The sequence below is a fragment of the Camelina sativa genome, chromosome 7 (genome assembly GCF_030686135.1).
Source record: "Camelina sativa cultivar CO46 ecotype springtype chromosome 7, ASM3068613v1".
In the NCBI taxonomy this organism is placed as follows: domain Eukaryota; kingdom Viridiplantae; phylum Streptophyta; class Magnoliopsida; order Brassicales; family Brassicaceae; genus Camelina; species Camelina sativa.
The window spans coordinates 14793585-14809810 of NC_141886.1; the positions used below are offsets into that span (position 1 = coordinate 14793585).

The 16226-nt window shown below is 33.3% G+C and overlaps 3 protein-coding genes and 1 long non-coding RNA gene across 4 annotated transcripts; 2 read left to right on the forward strand and 2 right to left on the reverse strand.

Annotated features, from left to right (window-relative positions):
• The first annotated feature begins 175 nt into the window (after positions 1-175).
• LOC147941214 (uncharacterized) lies at positions 176-913 on the forward strand. The gene has a single exon (XM_087458425.1). The coding sequence runs from the start codon at positions 176-178 to the stop codon at positions 911-913; it is 738 nt and encodes a 245-aa protein (XP_087314551.1).
• Positions 914-1752: 839 nt separating this feature from the next.
• Positions 1753-3529, forward strand: LOC104700981 (uncharacterized). The gene is made up of 3 exons (XR_753681.3): positions 1753-1895; positions 2000-2152; positions 2879-3529. It is a non-coding gene; the product is annotated as an uncharacterized LOC104700981 (long non-coding RNA).
• A 4235-nt stretch (positions 3530-7764) lies between these two features.
• Positions 7765-10848, reverse strand: LOC104700982 (uricase). The gene is made up of 9 exons (XM_010416601.3): positions 10520-10848; positions 10136-10344; positions 9703-9795; positions 9434-9509; positions 9242-9351; positions 8632-8723; positions 8379-8552; positions 8192-8285; positions 7765-8056 (listed from the first exon to the last, which is right to left on the reverse strand). Exons 2-9 carry the CDS (start codon positions 10340-10342, stop codon positions 7973-7975), a joined length of 930 nt encoding a protein of 309 aa, XP_010414903.2. The 5' UTR covers positions 10343-10344; positions 10520-10848; the 3' UTR covers positions 7765-7972.
• Positions 10849-10955: 107 nt separating this feature from the next.
• Positions 10956-16042, reverse strand: LOC104700983 (phytyl ester synthase 1, chloroplastic). The gene is made up of 13 exons (XM_087458204.1): positions 15121-16042; positions 14717-14768; positions 14465-14520; positions 13940-14098; positions 13732-13836; positions 13531-13640; positions 13325-13446; positions 13072-13180; positions 12774-12907; positions 12236-12599; positions 11742-11855; positions 11570-11661; positions 10956-11387 (listed from the first exon to the last, which is right to left on the reverse strand). The coding sequence occupies exons 1-13, from the start codon at positions 15515-15517 to the stop codon at positions 11087-11089; spliced, it is 2115 nt and encodes a 704-aa protein (XP_087314330.1). The 5' UTR covers positions 15518-16042; the 3' UTR covers positions 10956-11086.
• Between the last annotated feature and the right edge of the window lie 184 nt (positions 16043-16226).

The window sequence follows — 16226 nt, forward strand, 5'->3', positions numbered from 1 at the left end:
TCTGCACTCCAGAAGACTACAACAGCGATTCGTATGGTATTGCAGCTGATGCAGTTGATGAATACCTCTGGCTTGGTAAAACTACTGCACTTTCATGCTTGGAATATTTTGTTGAAAGCATCATACATTTATTTGGAGATGAGTACATAAGGAGACCCACACCATAAGATCTTCCATGACTACTAGATATTGGACAGATACACGGATTTCATGGGATGATAGGAAGCATCGATTGATGCATTGGGAGTGGAAGAATTGTCCAGCTGCATGGAAAGGTCAATATACACGTGGATCTGGCAAACCAACAATTGTTTTAGAGGCTGTAGATTCACAGGATCTTTGGATATGGCACGCGTTTTTTAGACCTCCAGGTACATTAATCGATATAAATATTCTTGATCGCTCACCAATTTTTGATGCTCTAAGAGTGAATTATGTTGTAAACGGAAACGAATATCATTTAGCTTACTATCTCACAGATTGTATTTATCCAAAATGGGCTACTTTTATTCAATCTATTCCAATTCCACAAGATCCAAAAGCATCCTTATTTGCTACATATCAAGAAGGTGTACGAAAAGATGTCGAGCATGCTTTTGGAGTCTTGCAAGCTCGATTTGCTATAGTCAAAAACCCAGCTCTTTTTTTGAATAAGGAAAAAATTGGAAAAATAATGAGAGCGTGTATCATATTGCACAATATGATAGTAGAAGACGAACGAGATGGGTACACTCAGTTTGATTTGTCAGAATTTACACAAGCAGAATCAAACCAAACTTCACAAGTGGGTTTCACGTATTCTACAAATAGGTTTTCAAATCTCACCAATATGATGACACGTCGAAATGAAGTTCGTGATCGAAAAATACATCAACAGTTGAAATATGATATGATTGAGAATATATGGCAATAATTTGGCAGACATCAAGATTACAACTAATTGTATTTGTAATCTGTTTTTAATATGCTTTTACGAAATGTTTGTTTAAACTTTTATGAAATGCTATAATTTTAAAGATTTATAAGATAAAAAAATGTTTACAAATTTATACAAAATAACTTCTACTTCTAAAATTATAATTTTAAAAAAAAATATGAAGACTTAAAATTAGGATCTTACCATTGGAGGCATACAAAATTACAGTTTCTTAAAAAAAAATTTAACCAAACAATTTTCAAAATTTAATATTAAAATAATTCTAACCCATGTAACAATCTTTTTTTAGTTTCCTCCATTGGAGATGCCCTAAGTATACACTTGTTTTTAGAGGGGATAATTCTTCTATTTGTTATGGTCATAAATGAATGGGCTACATATGGCCAGTAGTTTTCGTTTTTTTCACATTTCACGGTTATTACAATTTATAACGAATGAGAATATATTTTTTTTATGTTTTATGGTTGAAAACACTTATTAAAATAACATTTCATGTAATAATTTATAGTGAAAAAAGTTTTTTACTATCAAATGCTTCCGAATTAATATTATAAGGTTTCCTTTGATTGGCATTTGATTATAAATACTACTAAATACTATCAAAAATATATTTAGAGATATATATACCATCACAAATTAAAGAGGAATATGTGTAGATAAATAAACGATGATGGTAGTGGGTTAATAAAAATTAACCTCATCAGTTTCCATTAGTCCATATCAATTATCAAACACGTATGAGAACCCAATAACCATAAATAAATTCAGACAATTTTGTAAAGGTCCATAAAGCCCAAAATAATTTTACTTCAGTTAACAATTTTGTCAATAAAAAAAAGGTAGAAAGGGAAAGTGACCGACCAAAATCAGCGACCGAGGTGATCTGCAAAATTCTCAATCATCAAAGATCAATACAACAATAATCTGAGTGCTTAGATTATCTGATAGTTTTGCAAAGGTAAGCTATTGTTATTCATTCTCTTTTTGTACACAAAGTTTCCGAAATCGACAAAAATCTGAGTGAAATCACTTTCTAAATTTCTCTCTCTTCAACTGTTGAAGATCAATGGCTTCTCTTTAGGTTAGTTTCGAGCATCCATTTCCGTCAGATCAGATCCAGATTATGTTCATGAAAGACAGCTATATCTAGCTAATATGAATTCCGGACTCGTCTATTCACATCGATATATAATTATCTCCGGATGAGAAAGCAAGGTAATGAGTGTACGTACACACATAAAAAAAACATGAATAGGTCATATATATTGATTGAATTTTTGTACATACCTGATTAGAACATATGAACATATGCTGTAGTATAGATGTCCTGAAAACAAATGTCAATATATAGATCATATTTGATAAAATTTTATTGTAAACACAGATCGTCTAGATTGATTTTCTAGATAACAAAAAATAACAAAATAAGAACAGAACAAAACATCATTAACACATAATTTTGTCACCTTGTTGTGTGAAGCGTATCAAAGGATTTGTGTAATTGTTTTATGCCGTTGCTTTTTGCTTGTGAAAGAGTGCTTAGATTGTCCTGAAAATAACAATATCCTCTTCTTTACGCTTAGATGAAAGTATAGATAGAATATCCATAGTAGTTTCTGAGTTTTCTGAAATATTAGTAGTAGTGAAACCTAGGAAAAAAAAAATAGAATGAGAACTGCAAAATATTTAGTATATAAGTGTAACGTTACACGTTTTAAATTCTAACACATACCATTGGAGTCTTTCCAACAAAGCTCATAGGATGAGGTGAAGCTTGAAAGTGAAAGAGTTACCTTTGCTCTGTAAGACAGAAAACAGATCTAAGTTAATTAATAAAAAATTAGAGTTAAGTTTTCTACGCATGAAAACTTACTTTCTCATCAGATCCATCATTCTTTATTTGGCTGGATAGATCTGACATTATATTATCCATTTATGCAGGATTTTAACTTGGACGCATCATGCAACTTTGTAAGGTTATTACTCTCTGATATAAGAGAATGAAGGGCCATTGCTTTCTGGAAATGCTCTCTTATCGTGTTAAAAGGTAAATTCAGTGTTGATGTGCTATTTTTTTTGGTATTGAAAAACTTATTTATAGAGGTCATAGTCTCTTGGGGTTAGGTGGATAGAAAATTTGACAATAGGTTTGTGATCAGGCTAGATTTTAAAATTTGAGAATATCTTTTTTTTTTCAGATTGTTATGGAATTAATATTTTATATGCAATTAATTTAGCATCTAAATTGGAATATGCTTTATAGTTTTATAAATAAGTTTCCAAAAATATAGGGCTAGTTAAAAGCTTCGGAAATTAGTATATGATGTATATGGAATAGTTTTCCATACTAAAACAACTAAATCACTTCGATAATTAGTATCCGATATTTATGATTTGAATATATGCGAAATCTCAGAATTACCGTAAAGATAACGATAATGATGAGATTTCAATCTTTGTTTGTTATGGTTGTTTTCCAAATGTGGAACCAAGATTGTAATCTTTTTATTATATTGGACGATTTTTAATTGATGAGATTGATATTGTTAGAGGTGTAATTATTGGACGATTTTTAATATGATTCAAATTAGGGAATCCAAAGAGCGCTTATGGTTGTTTTTCAATTTTGCAACCGAGATTGCTATTTTTATGGTATATTGATGAGATTGTATAGCGACATCTTGGGAATTCGGAAAACAATATCGGATGTAGTCATCGTTAAATGTCTTTGATAGATGTTGATAGCCCATACATAATGTCCACAAGATATCAAGTAAATCCGATTTTGAAATTTTGGGTTTGTTTTGAATTATAACCCGATTCAAGAAACATTAAAGTCAAAATTGACTTTCTCAGAGATGTTTGCAGCTGTTGGCGTAAGGGGTATTTTTGACCGAAGTCAAAGTTGTATTTCTCTTTTACTATAATAAGGATATCTAACTTTTGTATCTCATAGTAAAAAAATATATCACAGTAAAAAAATACAAAAAAGGTAAAAATGGGAAAAGGCAAAGCTTTAATCCTAATTTAAAACCAGAAGTAGATAGAAACCACTGCTGACGACTCTCTCTGATTGAATTACCGACGATTCTCTCCGATTGGAAACCAAATCCCAAGCGTGTTTTATATTGCCGACGAAGATTACAACTCTAACGTTTTCGATGAAGAAATCGATTAATTTGTTTCCCGAATTGGAATCAAAGATCTGATACACGTATAAATAAATATGGATTTACTTTTGATAAGCGGTGTCGGTGTAGTAAGTGATGAGATGAGTCGATGAGAAATTATTTTTATTGGTTTGTAGATGTTTGTGATATAGATGATTAGGTAAATGTAGAGATGTTAATAGTGGGCTTTAATCCGATGGGTACCCGGGACCCATGGACCCATGAAAAATAAGAAACCCAAAGGTCTAGTTTTTATGTCAATATTTCACACGCTTCAAGTGGTTCGGGTACCCAAATTGGAGAGTCTTGTTCAGATTTATCTTATTGGATTATGGATACCCATGAGACTTTAAAAAAAAAACCCATATAAACCAAAATGAAATCGTTTCTCTTCTTTCACCCAAAAGTTAACCTAAAACTAAAATCCCAAAGTCGATTCACTCTGTCAGCCACCGTTCTCGACAGAGCCACCGTTCTCGACAGAGCCACCGTTCTCGACAGAGCCACCATTCTCGATAGAGCCACCATCCTGAACGGAGACACCATCCTCAACGGAGCCATCTTTCAAGTCTTGTTATGTACTAGAAACTGGTTGCGTGGTTATGCTGAGTTAGAAGGTAAGAATCCATATTTTATTTTTATAATTAACTTCCCTTGCTTTGTTTATTTATATTTTCTAATTACAGATAACATTGAAGACAACTTTGATGATGGAGTTGAATGTACTACATCTGTGGCTAGTAGCTCACGTGTATGAGATCAAGGTAAAAAAAATTAAGATTGTTATTTAAGAATAGAGATGTAATTGTGACATTATGACATAAATTCAATTGTTTTGTTGTTGTTTAGATTCTGATCAGCTTTTGGAAGAAATAGAGGAGGAAGAATGAGAAAAAAAATTGTTGTTGTTTTTGTGACTTTTGTTTTTGGTTTTGATATTTCTCTATGATTTTGTATGTTCTTGTCTATGCTTTTGGTTTTATCTATGTTAACAAAACTCTTAAATATATTTGATATACTTTATCTATATGATATAAGGTTATAAAATTTTGAAATTGTCATAAATATAATAAAATACACAAAATAAATAATATAAATCACATTTGGTACTAAAAAACTAAAGATATAAAATTTCATAATGTAATATCCAAAATACATCACATAAGACAAAAAAAAATTGGGGTACCCACAAGACTAAAAAACCGTTCGGATTTACTCACAATCCTTAAAACCCGTTCGAGTTTTGTGAATTCAAGTTTTTTCTAGACGGACTAGTTTCAGGTTCGAACTGGGCAGAGTTTTTTTACCCACGATAACATCCCTAGGTAAATGAATCCTTGGTGAGCAAGAATAAATCTTGTGAAGAATAAGAATATGCGGTACAATAGAATCAGTCATAAAAATGTTGAGATTTTTTCAAATGTTTTTGCCTAATTTTACAAATTGAAGTAATTTAGCGAATTGATTATATATTGTGCAATTAGTTTATATGCGAATTTGATAAGTAATTTAATGGGATATTGATGTTGATCGCCGCTTAAGGTGCGTGACATTGATTGTCACATCGAGTTATTATTTCAATGTTATTTGCCTAATCTTACATTTTAAAATAATTTAGGCAATCGCTTATATACTCTGCAATAAGTTTATATGCCAGTTTGGTAACTTATTTTCCGGCACACTGATTTTGTTTCTTTGTTTTTATTTTGCAGAGATTTTGGTGGATAATTTTAAGGAATTAAGTTTGTTTGCCTTTCTTATTTTTTTGAAACTACTTTTATGGGATATTGAGTACTGACATAATCTAGGATGTTTTTTATGGGGTTTTTAAAAAAGATGTTAGTTACTTAAATGTGGCGAGAATTTTTTTAAAGTTTATATTGTATTGAATGCAGTGGCATAGATCGTAAATAAGTCAAAAAGCAGGATTTAATTTCATAAAACTATTGCAAAAATATAGTACAGATATTTACATGTATCAAATTAAATTTGTTTACATGTATAAAATTTCGATTTTTAATTTTTTCCATATATACTAATCATAATTAATTATTTTGATTTTGTTACGGAAATATTGTAAAATCTAAACTAAATTATTATTTGTTTTTGTTTAATTTTATTAAATTGATTTGTTGTTTACATAAATATCTCACGATATAAAACCAAATCAAATATGTATATATATATATATATATATAATTTTAATTTTATTCTTTGATTTATTATGGAAGCAACATTTAAACAGTTTCCAAAGATATTGAGTAATTATCGGTTCTATTTATATTGGCATATAGAATTTAATTTCGATTTCCTTATATATCAAACGAAATTGATTATTTTATTTTTTTTTAAATCTGTTTGGATACGCATTTATAACTGATCCGTTTTATCACATTATACACGATCAATATAAATAGACCTTTTTGTGAAAAAGCTAAAACATATAACACATATATATTTCTCATATACCAATAATTCTTGGAAAAAAAACATGATGAGTATCACAAAAACTATTGTTTCTTTCTTTCTTGTAGTAATATTGGCAATTTCGATGTCGAAAAATGACGTTTTGGCCTTCGGAGGTAAGGTTTCTCTTTACAAAAATAGTAGCATTTATTGTTTTGTGTGTACATAATAGTATCTTTTATATAACTACGATTAATCATTGAAAACCATTACTTGAATAACATTTGCTCAGGAAAAATATATAGAATAGCCATTAGCCATATACATATTTATGTGTGTAATCTATGCTATTTTTTTTTTAAAAAAAGTGTGATATTTTATTGAACACTTATACAATATATATGGCATATATATAATTAGTGATCACTTGTTGTTTATATACGTGCAGACCCTGGAAACTGCATTGGTATTCCATGTGTGCGGTTCCAGTTTGGAAGCCATGAATGTCAGCCTGCTTGTCAAGCAAGAGGGTTCAGAAATGGAGCATGTTTTATTGTTTCTTATAATAATGTTCAATGTTGTTGCAATAAGTGATTACAAAAATATAATGCTCTCTTATTGTTGTGCGTTTGTGTGCTCAACTGTGTTTTTCCAACTTTATAAGATGAATTTCCTATTATTGTGTTTTGTCTAACAAATCTAAGTAAATACAAAAACTGTTTTATTATTCTACTGATTTAAATCAACCGTAAATAACGCTTCATTGTGTTTAGAGGGTGAATTAATTTCCTAGTTGCCGACGCCTCGACGACAAGGCCATTGGAAGGCCTTCGAGAAAACGTTAAAAATATCGAGAATATTGTGATGAAGCGTTTTGTGAAACACATCCGAAGGCCTTCACAGAAACGTTCAAAAATCGAATATAATACTCTAGAAATTGATATTGTTACTTTTCGCATTTTTAAATCCAGTGAGTAGAAAACGAATTTACTTTTGGTTAAAACTATATGACCGCAGAAATCCAAATGAGATTTAACAATTAAAACTTTTGTAAAACGATAAAAGAAAGAGTGCATGGATCTCAAGATACAAACGTAGCGAAACCGTATCACAACGCTTGATCGAACGATGGCTCAACTATATACATTCTTGAACACGTGAAGAATGGTGAATGAACTGTTACAAAATTCATTAACCTAATTAATTTGAAAAATGTCAATTGTTAGAGATATACCGGAGCCTCCCCAGTTATTTGTCAAGTTTTTAGAATATTGTGCATTAATTTAAAGAGGTTCTGCTGTAGGGCACAAGTAAAATTTTGTGTTTTAAAAAAACATAATTTTTTAACAAATTACAACATAATGTGTCCCTTTTTATTTTATATTATAAACGAGGCAAAGGCCAAAAGTTGCAGAACTTGTGAAATAGTCTTTAGTTTGTCCTTGTATTGTCCTGAAGCTTACAGTTTCGAGGTTATGCGGCTTACGGTCGCTTCTATAGATCCATGAGGTTCATCGGTTGGCAGGTACACATCATCTTTAAACTGCAAAAGTAAATTATTAGAAACCAAATGTGTTGTGGCATATTATCTGAGTATTTTTTTTTTTTTTTTTTGAATCTAACCGTACTTAATCTGATTGTTTCATCATAAAAGGTAAGATCACAGAGACATTCTTACCTTCACCATTGAAGGGTTTTCCTTGGTTGAAAGGTTTACAGGTAGAAAGTGAATATTTGGCATTTTCAGGTGAATCGATGATACATCAGTGAACCTGTTCATGTTAACAAGAAGCTAATCATGGTAAGAATCACATAATCACAACAGAAAACAAAACAAAGAGAAAATACACAGAATATGCTGATACCTTCTGAGTACAGCGCTTCCCATAAGATAGAGAGTGCGTTGGACTGAAGGGCTATACACACCAGTTTCTGGAGGACCAAAGAATGTCTCCATCAGAACTTTCTTTACATCCATGAAGTTCTCGCTGAAGTAGAGTCCTTTGGTTGGGATGCTTGCAACTGAATCATACGAGTACCTGCCACCATTAACGTGTATGTCGGTTTCAAGAATCAATCACAAATAAGAAAGATGTCGCATCGCTAATTAACTCCTACCTCCAAGATGCATTCACCTCTGTGGCCAGCATTCTCTCTCGAGTTTCAGGCAGAATGGTGTATTTGTCTCTGACAAACCTCTCAAATCCTGACTGTTAATTTGCATTAAAGCGGTTTTCGTGAACAATCAATTATCAGATCTTGACTTTTGAAATCAGTGTGTCAACATACTAGTCTTACAAAGTAGACTGATACTAATACTATCAATTCTAGATTTTAACTCATCCTTCAGATCAGTCTTCTGTGTATTTTCTCTATATAGAGTTTCTAAGTTAGAGGAGTAGACTTCTATTGGACTGCAAATTTTTAATAGATTAGAAAAAGCTATGGCTAAGTTGTTCAAGCGAAGCACAGCAATAAAGAAGATATATAAAAAAAGAATTCTAGCACATTAACCAAAACTCTAGTACTGACATTATATTTTTTAAATCACTACGTTTCTGAGACACATTTGTATCCTCACGAGTCAATACAAGAGATCAAACTGGAAAATGCTGATCTAAAGACCATGGAACACATTTAACTCAGCATTATCCAAATATATAACAGTAATAACATAAAAAATTCAACACCTTTTAACAACATATATCTGCAGAGAGATGTTGTATACCTGGGTTGTCTTCAGTAGAGCTAGTCCTGCAATACCAGAAGTTAAGTTTAGTGGACCAGACTTTTCTACTCGTGCCTCCACAGTATGAGTCTCCGATCCAAGCTTGAAACCTTCAACAAATGATTGATTGAGAAAATCATCAAATTATTGCAAAATTCGTTCCATAAATATAAAAAAAGTCAGAAAACCCACCGTGTAAATGTGGTTTACCACCGATGGATACACGCTCCCAGGGCTTCTCAATGATATTTACGATAGCAGTATAAACCTGGTAAAGCAACAAAGAAAGAGATTAACCATAACGAGAAAAAAAGACAGCAAAACGAATAAAACATAAAATTACAGTATTGCAAGACGCATAAGAAACGGTACATCTTTAAGGGTAATCAGCAAGGTGAAAATATCCAATTGACTATAAAAAAAAACATGGTGAAAGTGTTTTCCAATACATTTTGCCATACCTGTGGATAAAATGAGCAAAAGTGTTTACCAATAAGTATGGCAAATTCCTCCACCGAGAGTCGATCTTCACATTCCTTGGCTTTCACATAAACCTTCGTTCCAACATAGAAGATTGGTCAAAACCACTTGGACGTGAATTTAAGAAATCAGCAGATTTAACCATGAATAAGAACAAAGTGGGTGAAACAAATCCTAACCACCAGAATCTAGGACCAACAATCCAAGTCTAAGCCAGCCAGAGAAAGTTCACTAAATGACTAAAATAGGCAAATAGCATGTAATACAACATCAGAACCATGAACATCACTATATTCTCAAGAGCCAACACAAGTTGTATTTCACAGATCAATCTATGATCTACAATGCAAGACTAAGCACAGCCACAATTGAAATGGACAATTAAAAAGTTTGAATCTTTTTTTTAAGACTTACAGTGTTTTTCATGGTATCAGTGGCGACAATATCGGAGTTATCATCACGGTAGTAAGAAGAGAGACAGTGAGAGAGAAGACTGATACTAACGTTCCACTCAACAAAGTGATGAGATCCGTCATGAGCATCTCGCCAAACTCTCCCAACTCTCACTCGAGCCTTCCCATGTCTCTGCTCCAATCTGATCCCATCTGCTTCTTGTGCCATTCCTGTAACAGTACGCTTCATCAAAAAGAATTCTTTTTTTTTTTTCAACTCTTCAAAGACACTCAAAGCGGATCAAAGCTTTACTAATCTAACTTGGTAGACGATTCCAAACCCAGAAATCGAATTATAAATCACTTCCGATTCAAACGAAAAGTAACCAAATCGTGTTTCTCTAACCTCTCTTTACTCGTCAGTGGAAGCTTGAGTGTCGATCGCAACGAAGAAAGGGTTGAGAGAGATTATCTTTGAGACTGTGAGTGATCGAAGATGAGAGATTGCGTTAGAGGTGAGATCGATGATGACGGATTCGATTGACGTTAGATCGAACAAGAAGATTTGCGTGAGAGAGTTTGGTTTTGGTCATCTCGGTTTACAAATTTTAATTCAAATTATTTCCGGTTTGATTTGGTTTTCTTAATCGGTTAAATTACTTTATTGGTTTGGCTTTTTTTTGTGAACTCCAACAATTTCATCTAAGGCAAAATTGTTCTCGATCAAAAAACTTCATTAGGCCCACTACTGCTAACCTACTGCATATAACCAGATAAGAGATTTTTTTTTTTTTTTTTTTTTTTAATTCAGATAAGAGATTTTATCTACGGTTTGTGATGGATTGGGGCGTTAAATATGAATTCAACTATATAAATGATGGGATATACATGAAATGTTCTATACCACATGTTGTGTTTGTAAAAAGACTAACCTTACTCATTTTTCTTCTGTTCTTTTGCTTTTTGGTTTGAATCATGGCTCGAAAGAAGGAACCTGAGTTGCGGTAGTGTGCGTCAAACTGTAGTTTAGTCTGTCTAAGACGCTTCTATATGGATCTTCCTCTCGTTTCTTCAACAAATAAGCTATACTATTCTCTACTTCCGCTTTTACCTCCAAGTAAACTTGGTTTGCTTCTTCTCTGTCTTTTACAAGTTCTGGTCTTCCCTTTGTCTCTATCGGTTTCCCAAACAGGTAATAGAACCTTCCCGGGATTTTCGGTACCAGTCCTGGTATGTAGAGCGGCTGGTTCGCTACATCTCCATCTGATTCTTCCCTATCATCACAAAACAAAACTCATCAATCTTTTGACTAGTAACAACCACTACAATCATTAGTACCCTTCTGGTTGTTTCAATATCCAATTTCTATGTTATTATCTTTCAAACACCAAAATAATGTGAATAAATTTTTCAAAAACATGATCACAAGTTCGAGTTAAATGAAAAGCAATTTTACCTTAATTTAAATTGTTTGGTATCGAGAGTAAGATCCTTGATATAGTCATTGAGTATTGGAATCTTCATCAGGTCGTTGTAATCAAGAACCAACTGCAATAGCAAAAGAAAAATATATTTTCGCCTCGTTTCAATAACCGTGCACAAGAAACTCGGATTTTGGGAAGTCTTACTTCAGCTATGTCGTCTTCACCAACCGTTCCAAACGGCACTATTGTTGCACCAAACCTTGCTGCCATTCTTACAAACTCTTGCTGTTCAGGCCAGATTAGTTTGTACTGTTCACCCTGTAAGGTCGTAGAAAAGTAGTATATATAATCAGAAATTTTAACAACACCTATTTAGCAGATTAAAAATGCATATGTTGTTTGCGTTTACAAATAACATAAAATTTTGTTAAAAAAATGCTAACGGTTGGTGAAGTAACTTAAACAAACAATGAAGACTTAAAATAGCCAACAATGAATGGATTCTTAAACAATGAACTTTAAAAGTTTCATCAACTCTGTTCACATCTCTCTATGGCCTTAGGGGGATATGCAGGCTCAGCTGGCATAATCAAGACTGTTTGATTTCACCCGTTTTTAGTGGGTGGAATCACTCCTTTTGGCTACTAATTTTCCATGTGCTAAACTAAGAAAAGAAAAAGATATGAAAGATGGCTAACCCGGTTATGGAGAGCCTCTCGTGCACCGCCAGGGAAGAGAAGGATATGAGATTTAGAAGATAACAGCTTAAAAAGATTGGTTGCAGTGACAGGATAGGCACCAAATACCTTAATCCAGTCACTATAATCAAACTCCTTACTTGGATTATTATCTGAATACAGAACCGGATGGGCCATTCCACGAAAGAGAATGTTTTTCTCTTTTATAAATGCCTCGGACATGGGACCAAGTTCAAGACCCATCAACATGTGGTAACCAATAAGTAACACCGGACCTTCATCTGGAACACCAGCAAGTCCCCTCACTATTTGCCCGTCTTCCATTGTTGAAAAGAACACAGAACCAACAGCATTTCGCAAGAATCTACATATCACAAAGGAATAAAATCAGACCAGATACATCACATGAAGCTTAGTGCATTTGGGTCTCTTTTGCTCATTTTGAGGAGATCCAACGAACGAGACAATAAATAAACTTCTACTTTCAGTGTTTTTGTCAGAAAAATTTAAAGAGTCAAGAAAGACTTAGCATGGTTACCCGAGCACTTCATCAAGGGCGTAATCAAGTTCTCCCTTACTTGGAGGCAAGAAATCAGAAACCAAATCATATCTCCAAGATCGCCGGTACTTGCCTGTACCTTTTATAACTGTGAGCAAACTGACGCTATCTTCCTGTGAAAATGAATAACAGTCAGTCACAGAATAATAGTCATACTCTTCTGTGCTTTTCTCTTCTTGTAAGAAATTACTTTTGACACTACTTCATTAACTTCACCTACCATCCAGAACAAAAGGAAGTGCATTCAAAAGTAATCAGTATGTGAAATTATAATTACCAGTAAAAGGGTATGCCCATTGTCCTTGAAGCATCGAACTGAGCAGTTTTTTAGTACCCCATGAAGCCGCTTCGCTTCTTCTTGGCTAGGAAGCATCATGTCTTTTCCACTGAAAGTCCATGAAATCCAAAGTCATTTCTATTTTCTTGATAATATGTCAACCATTGTACGCCAGCCAGGTCTGTGATATTACTTTCATAGACCACAAATAAGGAAGAGAGAAGAAATGCAATACAATAAGGAAGAAGATAACCTAGCAAGGATCAAGGTTTCAGCTTGAACTGCATGGATGCGGGAATTGGCATAAGCAGAGCTAGATCTCAGCAACTTAAGCTTCCAAAGTAAAGTTTCCCGTGGAATAATTTCACCGAGATCCTGAAACCGTATGGTTAGAAAAGATGTCATCTTGTATTGATACAGGACAAAGTAAATGCAATAAAATAAAACAAAAACACTCACAGAGAGAAGCGGGAGCATAGTTTTAGTAAGCCTCTGTCTCAACTTTTCCAGTTTTATACCTGTTGGAAGTTGGTTGTCGATACCAAGTGTTGCCATCTTTATTGGATCACCTAAAATACCAAGAGAGCCTAATTAAAGACAATTTAAAAAGAAAAAAAAAAGGGACTTATTAACTTATATGATTAAGATCAGTTCATGTACCCATAATAAAGCTGAGAGCATATGGAACTGTAAAATGAAGCTCCTCTGGCACCATCTCTAATATAGGGATCAAGGGTTGTAGGGGTGACCTATTAAATGATGTAGCTAAAAAAAAGAGAGAAACGTATTTGGCCATCAAATAACAAGCTTATGCAAGTATGCATTTAGATACAAAGCTACAAAACTGAATAAGTAAGTGTCTGCGAACCTGGGTTGACTAGTATCACCACCAAGTCTAATGAACTGTTTCTGGCAGCAACAGCAAGAGCCAGGCATCCTCCAAAGGAATCGCCCACAAGATATATCGGCTTATTTGGACGTGTTGCCTGCTCCTGCCTCAAAACATCTTCGACTATTTTCACCAGGCCTTAATGGTAAAACCAACAGTAAAGAACATTCAGAGACAACATCAACAACTATTGACCTTATAGAGAAGAAGCACTCGTCCGATATTTCTATCTATTTGGAAGTCAATCATATACATATAATAGTAAACGTAGACAACCATATTCATTAATGGAAATCTTTTCCTCGCATTATTATAATCTTCCATTTGATGTCAAACACAATGAGCTGAGTGCAAGTAATCTAAGCATTGTTGTATGTATATATACTCTATGTATACACAGACATATAGGTAACATAAGCCAACAGAAGCAAGGGAAGACCGATGCTATGATAATAAAAAGACAAGTACGTATAACCAAATGTTTATATAGCTGTTTTATATTACCTTCAAATGGAGTTCGGTCAAGTACAGGAATATGCAGGCACGAGACATGAAAAGCCCTGCATTGGGAAAAATACAATAACAACAGTAAGAGGTAACATAACCACAAGAAACCTTTTATTTGGATTAGTTTTCTTGCTATAGATACTATTGCTTCTGCATTAAGGGTTGTTCAAGTTTATATATCTCCACTTGCACATTCTTACTCCAGTGTTAAATCAAAGAACCGAGACTAAAAAGAAAGAGTAAACATACTTGCCAAGAGCTTTGTGATGTGGAACGAGGCCCATCCCTGTGCCATCAAGCCCTGTATACAAAATTCACATCAAGCATTACAAAAGTCAAATCCATATTAAAAGCTTGGAACTTTGCAACGATGATCTAATAATCAGCTACTTAAGATAAAGACAGTTAAAACCCCATTATTAGAATTCAACAAAACAGCCTAAACAATCAAGCATTATCGGAAAAAATATGGAACTTTGAAAAGGACATGATCTAAGAATCAGATACTAATAATAAAAACAGTAAAAACGACATGATCTAAGAATTCAAGTAAACAGCCTAAAGAATCAAAGAACTAAGGAAATGAATACAAAGGTTTAATTTTTAGCGTTTGAGAGAGCACAGACAAAACCCAACAACTGAATTTGGTTTACCGGGTAAGAAGAGTAACGTAGGAGCATCTTCAACGGGTCGACCACAATCAACAGGACTAAACCACCGAGGAGGACCACCGTCAGGTTTTTCCAAGATCTCTTTAGCCGCAGCAAAGTAATCTTTGACAGATTTGGAGCCGTAACCATCATCCCACAACAGCTCAATTTCATCACTCACTATCTTCTTCTGGGATTTTACTTTCCCGTTCACTTCATTTGCCTCTTTTTGGTTTTGGACAGTAGACACAGAGACCGAACCGTTGTTCACAGGCTCCACTGATGTCGTCTTCTTGTTCTCACCAGAGATTTGAGCTCTTACCTTGAAATTGGGTCTTCTTTTGTTACAATTCCATCTCAAATTTGATAACACCAATAGGCTGGAAGAACATGTTGCCATTGCCTTTGTTGATTCAGGCAGGCAACGTAAGGAAAATTAATTCTTAAAAAAAATTGAGAAAATGGAAAAAGATTGAAACTTTACAAAATATCCTACGAAAGTTTTTGAAATAGACAAAATTATATTTTTTGTAAGAAAATATTATTAATGTTTCTTCTTTCTTTCGGTTTCCTTTTACATTTATTTATTTCATTGAAAGTGCTAATAAAAGTATCTTTAGTAGAAAGTGGAATAATTTCAAAAGATGTTATGAAATTTCATCCGATCTCTCTTTGTTGGTTTTTTTTTTTTTTTTTTTTTTCATATTCATACTTAGAGTGAAAAATAAATCAATTTTGTACTCTTGTGTTTTTTTATTTTAGTTAGACAATTTTGGTAGAGACATTTAATTTGCGACGTGGAATAAAACAAGTACACAAAAAAAGTTATTAAACTCATTTAGTTGTTAGTACTTACTACTTAGTAGTAGAACCATGAAAGGCTTATATTAGTTAGCTTCCAACACTATGGCTCAAAGGGACATATAGGATGATACGTGATAAAAACATTGCACAGCATAGGCTATGTTTATAGATGGGTTGACACCTTAGACCATTTCCACCGGGTAGAAACACGTTACGTTTCTAAAAAACGTTACAATCCTCTGTTAGCACATGTAAAATAGATGTTAGAATCCTCTTTTTAAATATTTTATTATTTTATTATTGTT